Below are 23397 nucleotides of genomic sequence, written 5' to 3'. Positions count from 1 at the left end.
TAATATATATAATATGACCGTTTAATGGCCACACCTATTTTTCTGTATGTGCTTGCTTTATTCTGTGTCATTACTGCCAGCATTAAATCTTAAATGTTTCATTGGCATAAGAGCAATATAGCTTTAAAGCGGAAGATCATGATTTTTGACATTAGGCTTAATCTTCGAGTTAGCAGGGGTTTAGTTAGTTGATGGAGTTGATTTCAACAAATTCAGTTAGTCCGTAATTTTTTTGTTTCTGGGCTCTGGAGTGGATAAGCTAGCGCGAGTTAGTTTATGTTTAGACTGCATAAACAATTGTTAAATTGAAAGCTGGTAAACAAATCAACGAGAGACGGTTAATTTGCATTTCATGCATTGATTCCGATTTTGAAATTGGGCAAATTTAGCGTCATTTAACGTTATCGAGGTAAATCTGCTCAATTTAGCGTGATACGTAGTTAAGGCCATATCGCCCAGCCCTACTCGATATATAGTTAAAAATGTTAACATAGTAAATATTTCAAATATATATTTTTTTCTTTTTTTGCACAACGCCACCATCTGTCTTAGCAGAGAATGGTTTGACCCCGCTCTGGCGCACTCAAGGCTACACTAAGTATGTGATGGTATGTTTACAAAGTATCGTATTTGTCAAATAATGCCCTCTGGTGGCAGCGTTCGGTGTGGCTGAACTCCTGCCTTTTTTGACTACGAAGCAGACGTGTCTGACATTGCTAAAGTACAGCTGTGCTCTGGTTCGGCCCACGTGAGGCTGTAAGTTGTTTCAGTTTATGTATGTTGGTGTAGGTATTTGTAAAGTTTGGAGACACTGGTTGTAGTGTTATGTTTAGCGAATTACAATGAGAGAAGTGTGAAAAGGTTAGCATTTTTAGCATCTGAGCAAGCGGACTTTTGAATGTAAATTGGGCAGATTTGGTTTACTACATTTACATATGGGTTGTACTGAAGGGGCATTTAATGACCTATTGTTCTGTGTGAAATCTTTATTGTTGATATCAGGGCTGCAGCTATCGATTATTTTACTAGTCGATTAATCGATGAACAAGTTAGTTCGAATAATTGGATTAGGTTTAAATACCTGAGCTGAGCCTCAAATGGTATAAAAATTTAAATAAATAAGGATCTAAGTAGAACAAAAGGACAGTTGGGTAACTTACACTGCAAAAGTCTGCTATCTTAAATGCTATAAAACGCTAACGTACTTTTTACAATGCTCTTAACAAATGGTTCAGACCTATATTTCCCCCCAAAAACAGTCAAATATACCTATAAATTAATTTACAAATGCATTAAAAAAAAGTTAGCTCAAACAAAAACTTAACTGATGCTGGTCTTACCATGGAGCAGCTAGATTCATGTAGATAAATGTGGCAGACTAGAGGGCAGTGTATCCACCCAAATCAAAACTAAATGCAAACACTTTCAAAATAAACCATTACAACGGCACTTTAATCAAACGAATACTCCAAGCAGCAAAATTTAATTCAAATCATTTTTTCTAATCGAATACTCGAGTTAATCGATTAATCATTGCAGCACTAGTTGATATGTGTGTCATTTTGAACATGAGTGTATGTCTGTCTTGCAGCTTTACAGATTTGTCAAGAGCGAAGAAGCAAAAGCTTCAAAAATCCACTTTTGCCTCGTTTTGCTGTCTGTCAAACTAAACAAGCTCACATTAGTGAGGACAGAACGTACGGAAATTAAAATCTCTCATTGTTATAAACTCTAAAGTGGGGTCGTCATAAATCGGGTGCGCAGAAAAGAAAGGAAAAAAGATGAGATCATAGAGGCGAACGAGAAAAAGATGTTTTTAAAAGGGGGACAATAATAAACTACCTACTCTCCACCAAATCACAGGGCAGGCTTAACAACCTAGCCATGCTCTCCATTGAGCTTGCGCTTGCTCAAAAACTGGATTTAACTGATGATATAAATGACTTTGCTGTCAAAAAATCTAGGCGCATCACTGTTTGAGGGCTTGATAACCCCAGGGATGTGGAGGGGGCAGGCAAAGGATTTTTAGATACTGTTTTGTTTCTTAGCAGGCAGGCATAGCACTCTCAGTTGTATTGTAATGTAGCCTACATGGGACAATAGATGTAAATTGTTCGTTTATATTGTGTCACATCACATTACAGTCTGTTAAATTTAACCATCCATCTCTAATTAATTTGAAAATTTACACTGTCCTTGCTAGTAGCGTTAAAAGTACTGCATATGTTGTCGTGACAGGGGTGGGGTGGGAAGGCCCTATAGTGTTCTCTCTTGTCCCCGGGCCCCTGCAGGTCTGTTGACAGCCCTGCTCTCACGTATTATGAGGAGCCAGCGATATCTAACTGGGAATAACGCAGGATTACTTACTATTAAGCAGATGATTATAGAAACCACGGGTAAGCACTGGAGTGCGTTTCCATTGTTTATGAGTGTCCTTTTTTTCTTTGACCGGTTAAAAGCTTACTTTGCACCCTCGTTTTTCAAACACCCTTGTTCTGACCTATTAGCAGGAAGCCACATGAGGCCCTGGCCACATTTTCTTTAACGGCCATAACTGTAGCGGGATTAAAGCAGGCTTTGTCACCGTGTTAGATTCTCGGCTGAGTCACATGATGACGGGGGGTCACATGTTCCCGGACAGCTGTGGAACTCATCCAGCTGGGCCACTTCCTTATTTCTGCTCACATAAAGATAGACTATGTTCATTGAGGCTGCATAAGTCATGGAAACACTGATGTCGGTGTGACAGCTCTAGGAAGAACAATTGTTTTTCCCTACAACGCCTGTCGAGACACTAGGAGAACATCTCGTGGCGTGTAGACAGAATCCTTTCAATGGAATTACAATTTCACAAAGACATGTGGCTAAAGTGATACATGATATTTTAGTGAGCGTTAACATCGTAGCTTCTGGTGATTGCTTAAGACAACTCCAACTTGACATGTAATCTCTTGGGAGTTATACATAGTGGTGCACCGATATAACAAGACTAGTTTCCAACCACCAACCAGCCAGCTGTAAAAAATATGCCCAATTGTTTGGTGTCCAATTACTCTTCTGCAAATGTAAATGAGCTTATCACTAGTAGACGTCCAATCCATTTGAAGTGGGAGGGTGGCGTGTAGATTTCAACCAATATGGGATTTTCAAATGCCGATGCAGACACCGATATATATATATATATTAGTGCTGCAAAGATTAATCGATTAACTCGAGTATTCCATTAGAAAAAAAATATTCGAATTAAATTTTGCTGCTTCTAGTATTCGCTTAAAGTGGCTTTGTAATGGTTTGTTTTGAAAGTGTTCACATTTAGATTTATTGATTTGGGTGGATACACTGCCCTCTAATCTGCCACATTTCACATGGCTGAATCCAGCTGCTCCCTGTTCGGACCAACATAACTTATTGTTTCAGCTAATGTTTTTTTTAAAGCATTTGTAATTTAGTTTAAAGGTATATTTAGCCGTTTTTTGTGAGAATATGTGTTTGAAGTATTTGTTAAGAGCATTGTAAAAAAAAAAAAACGTTGGCATGTTATAACATTTAAGCTAGCTGACTTTTGTTATGCAAGTTAGCCAACTGTTCTTTTGTTGTACATCTTTTTTTTTTTTTTTTTTTTTTTTTTTTTTTTAATACCGTTTGGGGCCCAGGTCAGGTATTTTAATTCTTTGTTCCTTATCCGATTACTCGATTATGCGAACTAACTAGTTCATCGATTAATCGACTACTAAAATAATCGATAGCTGCAGCCCTAATATATGAAAAAATCTGCCGATATTTGAGGCTGGTATACTTTTTTTTAAGCATCTACATTATTTAGGAATTTTTAAAAAATGCATCAACAGCTTCAAATTTACAATGATGACCTGAGACTTTTAAAGGATTAATTCAGTCTAATGCTACCAAACCAATGAACGCAACACTGCTTTTTATGACACTCAGCAAGAACAGTTCATTATTTTGAAATAATTAAACCCACCAGGACCCCAAGATGAAAAGTAAACAAATGAGAGTTGAAGAGGATCCTCGCCATGCTAAAGCGACTGCCACGCTAACGCTAAGAGTTACATTTAGAGTGTAAGGATCACCTTAAAAGGCTAAAGCAACATTGCATATTTTCTTATGCAAGATGAAAGTAATCATTACAAAACAGGCAAGCCTGAAGCTTCCTGTAGCAGCCTGCCTTTAAGCTGCTGCAGGGTCCTTCCAGGGTCCTACACTCAGCCAGCACCTGTGTGGGCCACAGTTGCCCACACAGGTGCCTGATCAAAACCTTTTAACGGCCAATGGAAATTTGTATTTATTTTTTTAACCGAGATATCTCAAAGTAACACATTTTAGAGCTGTAATTGCAATACCGTGATCCCATGAAACTGGGATATTTTTGTTTAAGGTTATCATACCGTCAGAATTTCATACTAGCTCGTGCCTAGTGTCTGATAAAGGTATGTGAAATGTTCTTAGATTATTCGCGATCCAGCCGCTAAAGATTCGAGAACGATTCACAAATATCCATTTTACGATTATTTAAATATGCTAAGAAGTATATCAGAACTAAAACACAGTCAGCGCGGTCTTCGGGACACAATGAGGAACGGACTGAGAGTAAACATCCACATTCCACAACTCATGCCGCTAGATAAAAAACTCCGACATCCGCTATAAACAACGCACAGTTCTAAAAAAATATGCCCACATAATGCTACGGTAGATGTCACATGTATATAGAACTACATGTGAAATGACACTCACCTGTGTTAGTAAAAAGCCACCATCTTAAGGCAGTTGTAGCGAATCTTCCGAGCCAACCTCATTAACTTTTTATATCAAATACTCCTAAATAGGCAAAATGTTGACTTGAATCTATCTTTAAATGATGAAACAGTTTTAAAACATTCACATGTCGAAAGTAAACTGAAGGCAAATTATGGAATAATGGGAGCAATTTTAACAACTTAAACGGTTCATTCACATCATTGAATTAATTGAATATAGTTTAAAACTGCTGATACAGAATGGGGACAGGAGTATTTTATTTACTGTTTTGAACTTTTAACTTGATTCTGAAATTGTAGTTTATTTAAAGAGAATGATAATACTAAGGGGGTGTGAGATATCAATAGAACCGTTATGTGGCAAGATAACAAATATTAATAGTTAACAAAAAAAATAAATCACATTCATGAGCAATTATCGAAAATAGATCGAAAATTACGAACATTTCCCAGTATTCCGAAAACAGCCGAATTAGGCTTTGACGTCACAGCAAGGAAAGAACAGGTCGAGGCAGGTGCCATCGTTGTTTATCGACGAGAGAGTTGCGTTCGTGTTTTATCAAAAAATCGCTAAAATGGTTCAAACCTGTCATGCTATGTGGTGTACAAATAGCCATTTGTCGCAATGTAGTACCCATGAGTTCCCGAACGCGGAGAAAAAGAGCTGGACTGACTACGCAGACAATGAGTAAAGTTCGTCCGTGCAAAGAGGGCTAATTTTGCAGACCCAGCCTCCGGCACGGTTTCGTGTGGTGCGCATTTTACACCTGAAAGCTATTGGAACTATGAACAAATGAAATCAGGTTTTGCTAAGAAATTGCTGCTGAAAGCAGATGCGGTGCTAACCACACACGCGCAGCCACCTAAATGTCCCGAGATATAAAGAAAGAGGACGATGACTGGCACTGATGAGACCACCCCACCACACCAGGCTAAGCAAAGGAGGGAAATGGCCAGAGTGAGTACTTTTATAATAAAATACATATCACGCATTGGATATAGGACTGGACACATGTATAAATTATTGCTCGTAAAATCCAGAACAAATCCTCTAATCCCATTCATATTTGTGTCTGTTGGCAGAGCGAAAACCTATGACAGCACAATAAATGATAATTATTCTATACATTACTTTATTTTGCGGTCACTGTGTATCAGCTTCACAAAAAGAAATGCAAAACAAACCATTCGGTGTTTCCCACACGATCTGTTGCCGGTGTTTCATCAGTGTGATTGCTCCCCTCAATGATCCTTTCATTAGGCTGCATTGGCTTTCATTTGGGCTCAAATTGATAACCCAAAACACCAAAGAAAGGTTCATAACTCTCCTCGTCACCATTAGAAGAACGTTTGTTACGTCGGATTCGTCGCTGCAACTAGAAACAAAACTGTTCGCCATTATCGCCGCCACTCAGTACTAAGCACTGAGCCAGGTGTTTCCTTGTTGTGACGTCACGCACACGATATGCTCGATTTCCGGGATCTCGGGCGCCGGTCGTTTTAGCTTGACAATCGATCCAAATTTCTATCATTTTCTTGGTGTTGCGATGTGTGTAATTACACAAAGTGGAATGATATGAATCCAAAAGGCATACGTTTATGGAAAAATGATGGAATATTTGCATTTCCCCAGGTGTTTTCATACACTTTAAGCCTGAGAGGATTTTTGTACAATTTTTGTAACTAATGTACGGAACATTAAAAGCAGCAATATCTGGGGGGGAAATAATGAATCGATTTATTGTATTGTATTGTATTGTATATGAATTGTAGCCTCGGAATCGTAATGCAATCGTTAAGTACCCCAAGATTCCCATCTCTAGTGTCCGACCGAGCCATGCTTTACATTCAAGTGAGTATACAGCATTTCATTATTCAAAGAAAAATATTTTCTTTTTCAGGACTGTATCGTCCAATACCACACGGAATCAGTACCGGACATCAAAAAATGGTATCGGTGCAACACCGTATAAATTTCCTGCATGCCTACGCACAGACTGGGGTAGGCGTGTATGGTAATAGAAAGGGTGTTGCTTTCCTGCATAAAAATTCTGAAGGTGTGAGTAAGTTGGATTTAATGCATTATGGGCGCTGTATGTATGTGTGCTACCTCGCACAATGTGCAAAGTGTAAAACGTCCATCAACATCCTCGGATGGAATCATAAACAAGTGACAACCGTTGAAGAACTGTCCCGCATGTAGGTTTTCGCAGCGCACAGAAATGACTCACAGGCCACACGACACATGTAAGAGAAAAACAAACATTCTCGAACAAAAGATAGCAACTGTATCCCATGGCGTGCCTAAGCGCACCCAGTCACAGAGTTTGGCAATGACAGGAGGCGAGCTAAATCCTCCGGCATTCACGGTGCTTGTGCTGGCATGTGTGCCAACTAGCCATAAATGTGTGGGTATTCTAGCATCATGATTGTAACCAACATTGTCTAATCATTCGGCGTGACGGAAGATGACTGAACTGTAATTAGCACTGAAGTTAGCGCTAACGAGAGGCCACCAATATTAAAGCTCTATTAAGTAGGTGAAGCTAAGTTGCCATAGCAACAACTGAGACCATAATCTCATCACTAGCAAGAGTGCCATTCAAAAAAACATGTGAAGCTCTTGGTAAAAACATACTATCTTGAAACAGAAGTCAAGGAAAATTAAAACTTCCTGAATATCCGTATGAAGGACATGCCAACCTACTGTACTACTGTTGTAAGTCACACGCTCACACACACAATGTGCAAGCCTAAAATACATAAATGTAAAGCACACGGGAGGAGAGAGCACACACACGCTAGCAGGAGCCAAAAAGAGAACAAGAATTTGTGATTACGCAAGAACACGCCTCTAAACACAGCACCACACATGAGAGAGGTGCTCCAAATGTATGCAGCAATGAATGGCCCAAAAAAAGCACTTTACGGATTAAATGTGGGATTATGACACTCTTATTGAGACTGAATGACAAGCCCAGTATTTTTTTGTTATAAAGCAATAAAAAAGTGGCAGTACAAATGAAATTGAGTGCTCCCTTGACTACAAGTAAACAAAGTACCAATTAGATGACTGGATACAGGGCTGATGAAACTAATTCCTCATTTTAGAATTGTAGTAAAATGAAGAAACCAACTGGGTGCTAGCAGAAACACTAGACACTTTGGTCCACTACACCGAAATGTTCCACTACGATAGTGTCTACTTTAACTTAGACCAGGGGTCGGGAACCTTTTTGACTGAGAGAGCCAAGACGCCCAACATATTTTAAAGTCTCGTTCCATGAGAGACATACAGACTGTGTGCGTGTGTATATTATATAGTCACTGAGTTGTGATTGATAAAAAAAATCTCAGTTGCGCACTCACCACTTGGAAAATAACAAATAGAAACATGGACTGGCATTGCGTATATTTCCTGGAAGTGAAAACCACAACCAGGGGGACGTATGCATCACAGTGTCCGAAACAGGCGGAGTCTCTCAAGGTAGCAGTTTCGTGAGTCTCACTCTCCTGGAAGTGGCAACAATTTAACAGGCGAAAAAGTCATGAAAGTGAAACCGATCATCCACCTTTGTTGACTTTGGGTATCAATAACCAAACAGTTCACCTTTGAGGTTTAATTGTCCCCTATACATTTTTATTGACTACACTGTACATTATAGCCACCCCGCTGGCTGAGCGGAGACTTGACGCCTGAGGCGAGCTCCGTAATGCCAATCTCCGTGCACTTCACGACCACCAATAGGCACCGAATTGAAGCAAATCATTGCAACGTACATTTGAAGTGCCCAAGATCAATGTGAGAATGCACCATGAGCTTGTCACAGCTCATTCATGTCAAGCGAGCCGGCCAGATGTCAGATGCACTCATCAAAAGACCCAGATATGGCTCGCAAGCCATAGGTTCCTGATGCTTGACCTAGGAGTCTTTTTTTTATTATTGGAAGGGGGCGAATTTATATTCGTTGTTCATCGGCTGCCACTCACCCAGCTCAGATGGATTGGACATGCACATTGAAATTAACAGCAGACGGCTGAAAAGAGCTTGGTTTTCAGTTTATTAGTTGAATCATAGAATACTGTAGATTTATTGAAAAGATTGGCCTGGAAATCATTGTTCCATCGCCATATTTTGAGATATTTGCCCCCGAAAAACACAGGTTTTAGAGTTGGGAGTCCTGGCTGGCAACTCACATGGAACACGACGACCTAGTCACCTCCCGGGTATGGGGGCATTCGGCCATTCACTACCAACAATAGCAAAATGTGGAGGGGTGCCATCTCGCATCTTCAACATTCCCCCAAGCACTGGCCACTTTCATCTTGCATACTAGTAAGGGAACATTAAGGGTTGGTATAATCCACCTTTTCTAACACTGTGAAGGGGTTTTCATGTTTTGGACTCCTGATTCAAGTTTTTTTGTCACTACTCAAGCACACGCATTACATCTGAGGCTATGTCTACTAGAGGTGTGCGAAATTTCCGCTTCTTAGATTATTCGCGATTCGTTAACGATTCACAAACCATCCAAATTCCGATTATTGAAATATGTGAAGTAAAGCGAAACTAAAACACAGTCAACGCTGTGTTTCCGGCATCCCCAAGGGGCCGCTGTCCTCTTCAATATGGCCGGCATTGCCAATTTAGCGTACAAGAATAAGTGGACGAGCGAGGGCGAGGGAGTTAAGTGGCTGTGTCCCCCGCTGGTTTGTTAATAAAGTCTCCACCGCAAAAGCCATCCTAAGCATGAGGGTGTTTTTAGACACTACGCCACCTCCCTGAAGTAAGAGCCGGACGAAGGAGCCGGTCCACTCCCTACCACGATTCGTAGTTGAGAGCACCGCAATTGCCAAAAAGTTCAGATTGGTAAGTGCGGTCTTCGGGACTTAATGAGGAACGGACTGAGAGTAAACATCATGCTCAACTTATGCCGCTAGATGAAAAAACAAAAATACCTGACAGCGGCCGGCAGCCACAACAAACTACACCCAAATAATGCCACGGTAGATATCATGTGTGTATATACGTGGAAGTACAGTGGGGCAAATAAGTATGTAGTCGACCACTAATTGTGCAAGTTCTCCCACTTTAAAATATTAGAGAGGCCTGTAATTGTCAACATGGGTAAACCTCAACTGGAAAAAAAAAAAAACAGAAAATCACATGGTTCGATTTAAAAAAAGAAATCATGGTGGAAAATAAGTATTTGGTCAATACCAAAAGTACATCTCAATAGTTTGTTATGTACCCTTTGTTGGCAATAATGGAGGCCAAACGTTTTCTGGAACTCTTCACAAGCTTTTAACACACTGTTGCTGGTATTTTGGCCCATTCCTCCATGCAGATCTCCTCTAGAGCAGTGATGTTAGAGCAGTGATGTTTTGGGGCTGTTGTTGGGCAACAAGGACTTTCAACTCCCTCCACAGATTTTCTATGGGATTGAGATCTGGAGACTGGCTAGGCCACTCCAGGACCTTGAAATGCTTCTTACTAAGCCACTTCTTTGTTGCCCTGGCTGTGTGTTTGGGATCATTGTCATGCTGAAAGACCCAGCCTTGCTGACGGAAGGAGATTTTCACTCAATCTCCTGATACATGGCCCCATTCATACTTTCCTTTACACAGATCAGTCGTCCTGGTCCCTTTGCAAAAAAACAGCCCCCATGCTTCACAGCGGGTATGGTGTTCTTCGGATGCAATTGGGTATTCCTTCTCCTCCAAACACGAGAACCTGTGTTTCTACCAAAAAGTTCTATTTTGGTTTCATCTGACCATAACACATTCTCCAAGTCCTCTTCTGGATCATCCAAATGCTCTCTAGCGAACCGCAGACGGGCCTGGACGTGTGCTGGGTTCAGCAGGGAGACACGTCTGGCAGTGCAGGATTTGAGTCCCTGCGGCGCATTGTGTTACTGATAGTAGCCTTTGTTACTGTGGTCCCAGCTCTCTGTGGGTCATTCACTAGGTCCCCCCGTGTCACCGTTCTTGTTATCATTTTGACGCCACTCGGTGAGCTCTTGCATGGAGACCCAGATCGAGGTAGACTATCAGTGGGCCTGTATGTCTTACATTTTCTAATAATTACTCCCACAGTTGATTTCTTTACACCAAGCGAAGAGTTACAGAAAACGTTCGGCCTCCATTATTGCCAACAAAGAGTACATATAAAAGTATTGAGATGAACTTTTGGTATTGACCAAATACTTATTTTCCACCATGATTTGCAAATAAATTCTTTAAAAATCAATGTGATTTTCTGTTTTTTTTTTTTCCCCACATTCTCTCTCATGGTTGAGGTTTACCCATGTTGACAATTACAGGCCTTTCTAATCTTTTCAAGTAGGAGAACTTACACAATTAGCGGTTGACTAAATACTTATTTGCCCCACTGGTGATGCGAATTGACAGACTCGGCGGCGTTAGCACATGTGTAGAAAACTAGATGCCAAATGACGGACTCGCCGGCGTTAGTAAACAGCCACCATCTAAAAGCTGTAGACTTCTCTGGAAGGCTGTTGTAGCGAACCTTCCGAGCCAACCTAATTAACTTTTTATCTAAAATACTCGGCAAACTCATGGCTTGAATTTTATCTTTAAATAATGAAACAGTTATAAAACTTTTACATGTCAAAAGTAGAAAAAAGGGAGATTGTGGAATAACGGGAGCAATTTTAACAACTTTGATGGTTGATTCACAACATTAAATTAATTGAATGTGGTTTAAAGCTGCTGAGACAGAATGGGGACTCGAGTATTTTATTGTGTGTTCTGAACTGTTAACTTGATCCTGAAATAGTCGGGGGTTTTTTAAGCCTGAAAGGATATTTGTACAATTTTTGTTCCTAATAGTGGGAACCTCTTGGTACCTCACGATACGATACAAAGCTCACGATACCGATGATCTAACGATTCAACGATTATCGATACAGTGGTCTGGAAATCATTCTAGGATATTCTACAAATAACTAATTAACAGAAAAACAAGCTTCTGCTGTGAATTGGAATGAGTTTATCATTAGTAGACGTCCAATCCCTTTGAACTGGGAGGGTGAACATTCGTTCATTCGCTGCCATCCCTCCCACTTCAAACGGATTGAACGTCTATGGCCGGTAGTGGCAGCCAATACCAGGCAATGAGGTCATTTTGGCCATTTAAGGTCATTTTCCTGTTCATTTTCAGTTATTTCCTGTTGATTATGGGGTATTTGATGGGTCTCTTCCTGTTTATTTTCAGTTACAGAACAGGAAATGACCTGGGAATCACCCAAATGAATAGACAGTGACTCAAACTCAACAGAAAATGACCTGTAAATGCCCTAAAATGAACAGCAAGTGACCTGTAAATGCCCCGAAAATCGGACAGAATGACTGTGAATGCTCTGGTTTCGTATGAACGAATGTTCCCAGTCCAAATGGATTTGGCGTTGAGCACTGTCAATGCAGCCTTAGAGTTAACTGAGACATTATTATGGTGGAAACATTGGGTAGTAACTCTTTGGTTCATTTAAAAAAATTTTTTTAGACATTGACACCTTTTCAAAACGATATGTCGATTCTTGGCAGGAGTATATCGATAACCTTTTGGGATACAAAGTATCACGATATATCACCATTTCGATATTTTGTCACACCCCTAGTAACTAATGTACGAAATGTTAAAGCAGCTAATAGCATTGGGGGGTGCATCAATAATTAATCTAATCGAATCGTAGCCTCTGACTCGTAATCGAATCACTAAGGGCTCCAAGATTCATTAACGTCTACACTAGGAATGATAATTTTTTCCCCCTTGTAATTCGAACAATATTTTACACCTGTCTGCACTACGTTTAAGTTGTGTTTATATTTATAAACACCATGCTCCTGCAAGTAACGCCCTGTTTTCGCGCAGACTACACCTGTGGAAAAAGCAGCAGCCTCGTGTGTGTGACGTCATCGTCCGTGCGGGTCACCTCTGAACCGGAAGCTTATAATTTACGGCCGCTGTTCGATGTCTTCTCCGGACATATTCAAGCGTAAAATTGACAAGCTTTCAGTTGTAAAAAGAGGAGCAGGAAAGCCGCGTCTGTACCATTCGCCTCCATTGTTTACATTGCCGTAATGCCACACAAAAAAATGCCGATGATACGCCCCATGACGCCATTTCCAGTGGCTCCAATTTTACAAGGGTAGCCGTCGTATCACTTGACGGTGTATCCGGCGTTTAACAAATTAGCTGGCTCTCTAACAAGAGGTACATTACTGTAGCCAACATGCCGTATAGTATAATAATTTGAACGTAAAGGCCATTATCCATCACAGTGTAGACATAGCCTAAGGCTGTCACTAATTATTATTTTAATACTCCATTAATTGGTCAATTAATTATTTAGTAGTTGGTCATTTAGATCATAACAGTTTATTTATTTTTAACATCTCCCATGGGATGCACTGCTATCACCTGGGGTCACTTTCTGGAGATTGATTGCTATCAGCCCTCTCAGGGGCAATTTACATGGCGACTCTGCGACACGAAGACGCAACGACTGTGTTGCGGAGGGGCCTCGCGTGCATATGGTGTCGGCGAAGACGAAAAATTCAGAATCCTGCCTCCAAAGTGGAAGAATCCGATCGCAGGGGATTGAGGGGGGGCTTCGTCGGCATGCATATCAAAGGCTCCCGCGGCACAAGACCGCGCCGATAACGTCAGCACTCGTACACGTCACATTGGGTGTGCGCAGCGGTGCTACTAAACATTAAAAACAGCAAATATGGCGGAATGTCGGCTTTAATTTACAGTTTTAATAATATTTTTGAATGAAATATGTTGAATGTTTCCATTTTTTTGCCTTTTTGAACAAAAGAAAAATGCTATTGCTTTGAGTGGGCGGGCATATCTTTTTCCGGGCTGAGGGAACTTGGTGGGGTCAAAGTGCATCATTCTCTAGCGCCCTGTAAATCTGCACTGCCCCCTAGGGCCTGGCATGAATACTACATTGTTTTCATGCGGAATTGCGACATTGTTCAAATGGAGAAGCAAATGCAAATTTGAAATTTTTCGTATTCTCGGAGAGTCACCATGTAAATGGCCCCTCAGTCAAAAGGAATTGGTCGTCTATCTGGTGGTCAACAAATTAATACTTCAAAATAAAAAGATTTTAAAAACCCAATCTTTTTTGCCCGATTTCCCTTCACACGATCGGATCAGGGACATCCTTAGAGTTCAGAGTTTGGGCACGGAACTAATTGACTTGTATCTCAAGTGCCTCAGGTTTCCTCAAGCTTTAAAGCGCAAATATGTGTGTTTATGTTGCTGCGACACCTTCCACTTTACCCCACCATGATGTGCCAACCCCCCCTGAAGGTTGCTGATGTGTCATGTGAAGGGGGGTAGCACAAGCATATGAGAGGAATACAAGCACAGTAGGACTATTGAGAAAGGCACTGCCCTTCTTCCAGGAAACAGTGCATTTTCCGTTCTGGACTGAAACGAATTTCCTTATAAAGAAAAAAAAAATTTTTTTCTCTCTTCATTAATGCATTCACAGTTCCTTCTTTTTACTCCTTGAAGGCGCTGTGTGTCAGTGTGCCTGCCTGCCTGCCTGTGTGTGTTTACAGTATTTCTGGAAGCTCTCAATATGGCCGACATGTGCTTTGTTATTGTTAGTAACACAGCAGGCTGCTCGGGTCCTTATCGCCCTTCGTGCAACCTAAGATTTACCTGAATTCTTACAGGATATTTAACGTCTAAAATGTGATAAATGACAAGTTCACAAGGTCATTTGTTTGTACCCCACACTCACCATTTGATGATGATGGCCATATGGGATATTTGTTTCTTGGAAAAAGGCACTGAGCGCAGTCTAAAAAGGACAACAAAAGAGAAATGAGGTTACATTTTATTGTAGTTTTTTTCTTAGCAGAGAAAGAAGGCGAGTCAAAGCCACAGGCGAACATGGCTCGTTTCGCAATAGAACAGGCAGGCGTGTGGCGAAACAAATTCTATGTCCGGGTTTTACTACTCGGTGGCCATTTATGACGGGGTTGCACACACATGAACGGCGTCGGCATGGCTCGGATTCTAGTATTTAATATAAATGGAATACGTACGATAGATTAAATGGTGCTTTCCGAACACGGCTTCGGTTCGATACCATGTGTATGAATGAATGTATGGCGACGGTTTGTTCAAAAGTTTCTCTTTTTCTGGCGAAATGTTCGGTGAGGCACACGGGTGTTAGCTAGCCGAACGTAGCAAACATAAACAGTCGCCGCGTGGCTAAGGCGAAGGGTGCCGACTTGATCTTCTTTTTCCTTCACTCACCTCGAACTGCCAATGTGCCGCCTGCAGGAGCTGCTTCGCTTGGTCTGCCGCACACCCCGCCGTCAGGACGAACTGGTTAATCATGACTTGATGTTTAAGTTCATCCATTTTCGACGAAGCCCGTGTCCTAAGTCTAAAGCAGACTTTCGACCGCCGTTTTCCTCTTTTCGCTCGTGTTGTATTCCGTTTTCCTCTCCTTCAGTCGTCCACCATTACAGCCGGCTGGGCAAACACAAATATTTACTGTAGGAGCGGTTGAGGACGGGACCTCGCGTGATTGACAGCGGAGATGAGCCAATCGAATGAGGGCTAAGCGCGTGGGAAATGTAGGCGGAAACTGGATCGCGCCGGTCTGTCAGTCGTGTAATACCGCCAAATTTAGGCTCCTGATGCTACGCGAGCTCAAAATTATTACCGCGAGGACTGCATTTTCGATCAAATCTCCCGATTTTACGGTTTCACCTCCTAAATACCCACGCAGGCGATTTAGGCGACGGTTTGTTTTGGACTACAACTCCCGTGAGCACTCGCTTTGTTTGTAAAGCTTCAGGAAGGCTTGACTTTTGTGAATGACGGACCCTCTCGGCCAATTCCACTGCTCGCTGCGCCGCTCTCTTGCCAAATATGGTAAACAAATCCACCAACGCCAATTACATTGCACCGAGTTAATTTCGGGACAACCGATAGCCAAAAAGCGATTAATGCGTAAAACTCTGTCCCACTAAAAATAAGATTTTTTTGAAAAACGTGCAGTCTCCTCACGTCACTCACCCCAACACATCTGCGCAAAAATATCTCCCTTTTCTGCACCTTAACACAAATACAATGTCCGAAGCTACAGATATGGTGTGTGTATGGGAAAACTAATCTGCAACAAAAGTCAAATAATACATATACTACTCTTAAATAATTGGAAGGAAATAACATTACGAGTTGTTATTATGAAGCACAGGAAATAAGTCACGCGTGACTTGTGTAATACGACATGAACACGTCAAACACAGGAACAACAGGATGCGGTAACTGAGTGGCGCTAGGATTACGTAATCCCCGCAATACTACTTCCTTTGTTAAACTGCAGATGAGCAACTGTGTGTACTCAGGGATTATAGTCGGAGGAACGTATTTTTTGCGTGAGGCAAAACGCATACTGAGCGCACCTTTTGACATTTAAAACATTATTTATCAATGGCACGTTTGTAGGAAGAACATTTACAGCAGTGAAACTAGAGTGTAGGAAAGGAGGACCCCTGGTGGGCGAAGGAAGAATCTGATGTTAACTCATTCAATGCCGTTGATGGTAACAGAGGTCCAAGCCATGTGAACTGGGACGGCTGCCGATGAATGATCTTAAAAAAGTGCCATTGACAGCGGTAGACGTCCAATCCATTTGAATTGTTAATCCAGCCTAGTACAAATGGATTGGACGTCTGTCACTCAATGGCAGCCAATGTTAACAGCCAATGCATTCAAGCATAGACTTCATAATGCATTGACGGGGCGCGGCCGCGCGGGGCCGATAAATAGGGAGACTGCATTGTTGGCAAGGCCGTCAAAGCTGACCGAATGGAATCACAGATTTGTTCGTTAAATTCTTGTGAATAAATGCTTCAATCCCCGAATTCTCTATAGAAATGGACGGTAAACAGTCTGGATTCTTTAAAAGCAAAAAAAAAAAAAAAAAAAACACATGCAGTTAACATTTTTACATAAATATGTCGAAGTACAATGCTAGTCTGTTAGTAAATGTAGCTAGCGGCCGTCTGATGTAAAAAGAGCTTTTCCGGTGAAAATTCTCGTGAATAAATGCTGAAATCCCTGAATTCTTTATAGATATGGATGTAAAACAGTCTCGTTTCCTGGTTAAAAGCAAAAAAAAAAAAAAAAAACAACAACAACAAAAAAACGTGGAGTTAGCATGTATTTTATGTAAATATTTCCAAGTACAATGCTAGGCTGTTAGTGAATGTAGCTAGTGGCCACTTAATGTAAACAAAGCTTCTCCTGTGAAAATTCTTGTGAATGAATGCTTAATTCCCCGAATTCTTTCAAGATATGGACGTAAAACAGACTTGATTCTTGGTTGAAAGCAAAAAACCGTGCAGTTAGCATTTATTTTATGAATGAATGCTTAATTCCCTGAATTCTTTCAAGATATGGACATAAAACAGTCTTGATTCTTGGTTGAACGCAAAAAACCGTGCAGTTAGCATTTATTTTACGTAAATATGCTAGCCGTTTAGTGAATGTAGCTAGCGGCTGCCTGATGTAAACAGAGCTTTTCTGGTAAAAATTCTTATGAATAAATGCTTAAATCCCCGAATTCTTTATAGATATGGACGTAAAACAGTCTCGATTCTTGGTTAAAAGCACAAAGAAATGTGCAGTTATTTATTTTACGTAAATATCGCCAACTATGATGCCAATTCAGTAGCGGCTAATGTCTTCCATTGATTTTTTTCACGTCGTTTCAAAATGCATGCATGGTACAAAAAATATAATAATTACCTTGAATCCTTCAACAAATCAATCCTGAGACAATCCTTCCTGTTTGTATGCGGTACAGCTTTCGTACTTCAACAGAAATCCGGCGTTAGATCGCTGCGTGCGTATGTTAGTGAATAGCTCCTCTTGATGTGGGCTGCCCCCTAATTGAATGTGAGGTGCAATGCATGACCGATCTTACCCGTCAATACATTATGAAATCTATGATTGAAGGTATATTTACCCCTCATTTTGTTGGTTCAAACGGGATATGATTCAAAACAATCAAATATAAAGCATTATGCTACTTCAAAATATCAAGTATATCGTTGTACAAAAAAAAACTGTTAAATTGGAGTGACATGATTGACATGGGCACTACCGCAATTTTTTTTGTAGAGTAGCTTCCAGTTTGTGCTGCTAAAATGAGATAATAAACAGTTGTGGTCGTGTAACTTGGCAGCACGGTGAGTTGGGATTTTCAGGGTCTAAATCTTGACATCCTGTGCTGAGTTTGCATGTTCTTTCTGTGCTTGTGCCATTTCCCTCTGGGAACTTCCTCCCGTTCCAAAATCATTCATGTTAGGTTAATGAGAATTGGCTCAGTTCCAATAAAGACATGCACTATAAATGTCATTCATTATTTTGTCATCATAAGCGGATTTTAAGGGGGGACAGGCCTTCCCCGGTGGCCGAAAAGTGTGATTGCATGAAATTGACTTTCCTATAGACCCTACTCACATGACGTCACAACCACGCCTCCGCGCCATAATGTCCGTCAGCTCGTCGTGTTGACGCATTACCGCTACGTAAATTCCTCCTATTATGGCGTGTTTTTCTGCTCGTTAACGTTAATAATCAAAATGGTGAAGGCGTGTGTGGCGGTCGGTTGCAATAACAGAGAAGATAGACGGAGAGACTTGAAGTTCTACCGTATTCCGAGAGACCCGGAGAGGAGAGCGAGATGGACTGCTGCAATTCGAGGAGAAAACTGGGCTCCAAACGATTACCACGGATTATGTAGTAGTCATATTATATCTGGTAAGATAATATATATTTAGAGGGTTTTGGGCTGACAACCACAATTAAGATCATTGCGAGGCTAATCGCCGACAACATACAGTTTCAAATTCAAGATGCTTATTTCTTCCACCATCATTACATTTTGAATAATATTTAGCTGGTACCAAGTGAAAGAAGCTGGCCTCGTCTACGGATCATCAGTTAAACAGGTGTGTCCAAACCTTTTGCAAAGGGGGCCAGATTTGGTGCGGTAAAAATGCGGGGGGCTACCTTGGCTGATTTACATAGAACAATATATTTAAACAAATGTTAGCAAGCCCTTCTGTGTGTCACACTTGCTTTATTATTTTTTTAAATTCATAATTTCAACAGTCTCGTCTTTGTGGCGTTCTCTTTCGACACTCGGGCTCTTGCGAAATACTGCTGCTGTGAAATGAAACTAGCTTCAAGTTGCTCTAATTTCTCGCTGCGTATCTTCCCTGTAATGTTGTACATGTCAGCGTGTCTTGTTCGGTAATATTATCGCGTCACATCGAACTCTTTAAAAACAGCGACTGTCTCTTTGCAAATGAGGCAGACACAGTTGTTGCGTGTTTTATTGAAGAAATAGTCCAATATCCACCTATCCTTGAAGCGCCGGCCATCGCATTAAACTTTTTTTTGATTGATTGTCGCCATTTTAGAAAATTGGAAGGGTCACACGGGGCAATGTTGCTTAGAGTGCTGCTCTTAAAGTTTTTCAAACTTTAGTGAGAATAGGCTGATTTTGTGTGGACAAGATAGTTGTAGATATCAGGGTAGCAGATGTCAGGCTGAGAGGGCGAAGACAGCGGGTTGAAAAATATCGATTTAGGCATCAAATATGAATCTGGTGAATGGATAGACTGAAGCTTTTCCACATAACGCCTTTTATGCAACGCATCCAATGAGTTTACAGCGTCTGAAAGCACCGGGGCTTCTATGAATTGCACTATAAATTGCACGACAAATTGAAAACATTGAGAATACGGATAAACAAAGACGGACAATATGGCGGCCGGATACAGCGACACGTCATTCTGTGACGTTGGTGAGTAGGGTCTATACAGTGCCCTCCATAATTATTGGCACCCCTGGTTAAGATATGTTTTGCTAGCTTCTAATATATTTTTTTAATTCAAATAATATGGGACCTTAATGGAAAAAAAGAGAAAAATCCAACCTTCAATACAAGTGCATTCATTCAGCAGGGGAAAAAATCCCACATAAAGGAATAATTATTTGACATCAAATAATGTGTCCATCTGACCAAAGCACACGGTCCCAGTTAAAGCCTGGGACTGTGTGCTTTGGTCAGTTGAGACCAAGATTGAGCTTTTTGGAACCAAACACTCTAAGTGGGTCGGGCGTGCCACGAAAGATGCGCATGCTGAAAAGCACCTCATACCACTGTGAAGTATGGAGGTGGGTCAGTGATGCTGTGGGGCTGTTTTGCTTCCAAAGGCCCTGGGAACCTTGTTAGGGTGCATGGCGTGATGAATGCTTTGAAATACCAGGACATTTTAAATCAAAATCTGTTGCCCGAAAGCTGAAGATGGGTCGTCACTGGGTCTTTCAGCAAGACAATGACCCTAAACATATGGCCAAATCTACACAGAAATGGTTCACCAGACACATAATCAAGCTCCTCCCATGGCCATCTCAGTCCCCAGACCTTGTTTTGTTGACAAAAAGGGGTTGTACAAAGTATTAACACCAGGGGTGCTAATAATTGTGACACACATTATTTGATGTCAAATAATTATTTCTTTATGTGGGATTTTTTCCCCACTGAATAAATGCACTTGTATTGAAGGTTGGATTTTTCTCTTTTTTGTCCATTAAGGTCCCATATTATTTGAATTGAAAAAAAATATTAGAAGCTAAAAAACGCATCTGAACCAGGGGTACCAATAATTATGGACGGCACTGTATATATAAAAGTTGTAAATCAATAAAAATAGAACAAAAATGAATGAAATGAACAAAAAAATATTTTTTTCTAATGGGTCAAAATTATTTTTTCGAACAGAATATGTGACTAGCACCTTAGACGGTCATTTGCTTCACATATAATTTTCAAAACATTTTTTTTTATTTTTCAAATGATTTTTTTCTTTAAAAATATTTTTGTGTTCAAATGCAAAATTTTCAATCTCACGTTTTTGAAATTTTTCATTTTTTGATTGAAGTGATTTTTCTTTTTGAAAATATATATTTTATGAAGCAACTTATTTTTTGATTGAATAATAAAGACAAAAACGTCCTAGCCAACATCCTAGCCAAACAAAAATCAACATTAATTCAATCCCCAAAAAAACTTGACTCCAATAAAAAAAAAAAAAATAATAATCAAAGAAAAATAGCTCTCACATGTATTTTTATGAGTTTCAAATTTATTTTTGCATTCACTTTTTTTTTGATTGAAGCGACTTTTTTTTGATTGAACAATAAAGACACAAATCTACCCCCATATGGCTCCGCCCAGGAGATACCATTTTTGACTGGGGTAACTACATTGGCACGACACCGGCGGGCTTACCATATTCAATGGATGACGATCTTGGCGAAAAGTATTGCCTAAAACAGCCTAGTTTCGAATCCCCACTCAAGAATGATGGGAAACAAAAGACGCTCATTATCAACTTATTATTATAAATATTCTTGTAAGTTAATTTTATTGCTGACACTGCGTTTCGGGGTCAACATGTTGTGCCCCCCCTACCCCAAAAGTCAAACTCCGCCTATGGATGTGATCATTGTTGCCATGTTGTGATAGCTCAGTTCTTTATAGCGTATGAGTATCTAAATGTCGAATAAAGGACTACGATGCTATTTGTAAAACTAGTGTTAAGCGCACTCATGCAACTTTATCCTACCGTACTGTATGCCTGTGTGCTAACTTCTCAGTTCCTGGTACTGGTGGTAGTGGACACTGGGAAGCTCGACCGGCAACAATAAGAGCAGCTGTTCAAACATTTGCATGTCTCACCAAGCAAGGCTTTTGTTAAAAGAGGACCTGAACAAACCCGGAAACACTGCTAAAATCAAACTTCCTTGACGGGATGCGACAGCTGGCTTGACATATACATACGTGTATGCACATTCTTGGAATGTCAATGCGTGGAGACTTCAAGCCCTCCAAAGATGTGTTCATATTCAGGTTAAGAGAAAATGAAATATAGAGTATTATTTCGAAACAAATGCCCTATTCAAGTGGTCATCTCTGTTCACATTCAATATCAAAAAGCGACCTCACGCTTGTTTTGTCTGATTTTTCCATATGGTCTGGTGTAAATGTAATTGGACTAATATCCACTAGGTGGAAGTGTTTCCTCGGATTTTAGAAAGACGCACAAAGCTCCAGTAGACTATAATAGAATCTTAATGTGTGGTTTTGAAACGTTGTTCCACACAAGGACGTAGGTTTGCATAGGGACGGTGGGGACATAACACTACAAACTTTTCAGGATGCTGAAATTATACCCACCAACTTTTAAGCAACCTTATTTGCATTATGACATCAGTTATATAGGTCATTTGGATTGGCTTCCTAGATGTTGTGAGGATAGAATTGATACTACCAAGGGCGTAGGTTTGTATAGGGACGGTAGGGACATAACACTACCAACAGGGTGCTCAAATTGTCCCCACCAACTTTTAAGCAACCTGATATGAATTTTATAATGAGTTCAGTTATATAGGTAATTTAAAATGCCTTCCCATATGTTGTAAGGCAGCGGTGTCCAAACTTTTTGCAAAGGGGACCACATTTGGTGTGTTAAAAATGTGGCGGGCTGACCGTGGCTGACGTCCTTTACGTAGAACAATATATTTCAGCAAATTTTAACAAGCCATTCTGTGTGTCACATTTGCTTTATTATTTTTTTTTAATTAATCATTTCAACGATCTCGCAACTAGCCTTTGTGGCGTTCTCTTTCGACTCTCGGGCTCTTGTGAAATACTGCTGCTGTGAAATGAAACTAGCTTCAAGTTGCTTCAATTTCTCGCTGCGTATCTTCCCTGTAGTCTTGTCGTACATGTCAGCGTGTCGTTTGGTAATATCGCTTCATATTGAACTCTTTAAAAACAGCGAATGAGGCAGACACAGTCGTTGCGTATTTTAGTGACGAAATAGCCCAGTTTCCACCTATCCTTGAAGCGCCAGCCGTTTCAGTCAACTTTTTTTTGTTGATTGTCGACACTTTAGAAAATTGGGAGTAAAGGGTCACATGTGGTAATGTTGCTTAGAGTGCTGCTCCCTTTTAGTGGGTAAATGAGGAGCAGCATTTAGTGTGCAAGGTACTTCATATGCTTGTAGCAGTACTGCTGACCAATTTATTAAGTCTGTGTGCGGGCCAGACGATATTGATTTTATGACAGAGGCTGGGGGCCGGATGAAATTTGACCACAGGCCGCATTTGGCCCCGGGGCTGGACTTTGGACATGTTTGTTGTAAGGATACAATTGACCCTACCATTATTAAGTGAATTATTTTCATTATGTTCAGACTTAGATTTACCACTTTGTCACTGCTGAATGTTCTAGTCTATTTTCCCGCCCCCAAACTCGTTTGATTGACTGATGACTTGACACCCCCCCCCCCACACACACACACTGACCCGACGAAAATACAACATGTCGCCAACATGCTGCCTCATCCTCCCCCTTCAAAGAGGAGGGATATTAGAATTTTTTTTTTTTTTTCCAGTCAGCAGCAGCTGCTATCAGTAATGTAATAAGACATCAATGTTATGGAGGTGGGGAACACACAACCTGCATCAGAG

The 23397-nt window shown here is 40.7% G+C and overlaps 2 protein-coding genes across 3 annotated transcripts in view; one reads left to right on the top strand and one right to left on the bottom strand.

The window, feature by feature from the left end:
* ubald1a (UBA-like domain containing 1a) overlaps positions 1-23397 on the bottom strand; it is a 106561-nt gene that overhangs the window by 21492 nt on the left and 61672 nt on the right. Inside the window, exons 3-4 of one of the 2 annotated variants that reach the window (XM_057825237.1) lie at positions 15085-15306; positions 14564-14623 (exon numbers count right to left, since the gene is read on the bottom strand). In XM_057825237.1, the coding sequence (XP_057681220.1) occupies positions 14564-14623; positions 15085-15192 (168 nt within the window). In that variant the 5' untranslated portion in view covers positions 15193-15306. Of the gene's footprint in view, positions 1-14563; positions 14624-15084; positions 15368-23397 lie in introns of those variants that run through there. The other variant, XM_057825238.1, reaches the window with a different exon arrangement.
* foxj1b (forkhead box J1b) overlaps positions 1-23397 on the top strand; it is a 72708-nt gene that overhangs the window by 33535 nt on the left and 15776 nt on the right. The gene's annotated exons all lie outside the window — the stretch shown is intronic.

Source organism: Corythoichthys intestinalis, chromosome 21, assembly GCF_030265065.1.
Source record: "Corythoichthys intestinalis isolate RoL2023-P3 chromosome 21, ASM3026506v1, whole genome shotgun sequence".
Lineage (NCBI taxonomy): Eukaryota > Metazoa > Chordata > Actinopteri > Syngnathiformes > Syngnathidae > Corythoichthys > Corythoichthys intestinalis.
This window is presented reverse-complemented; position numbering and strand designations above follow the sequence as displayed.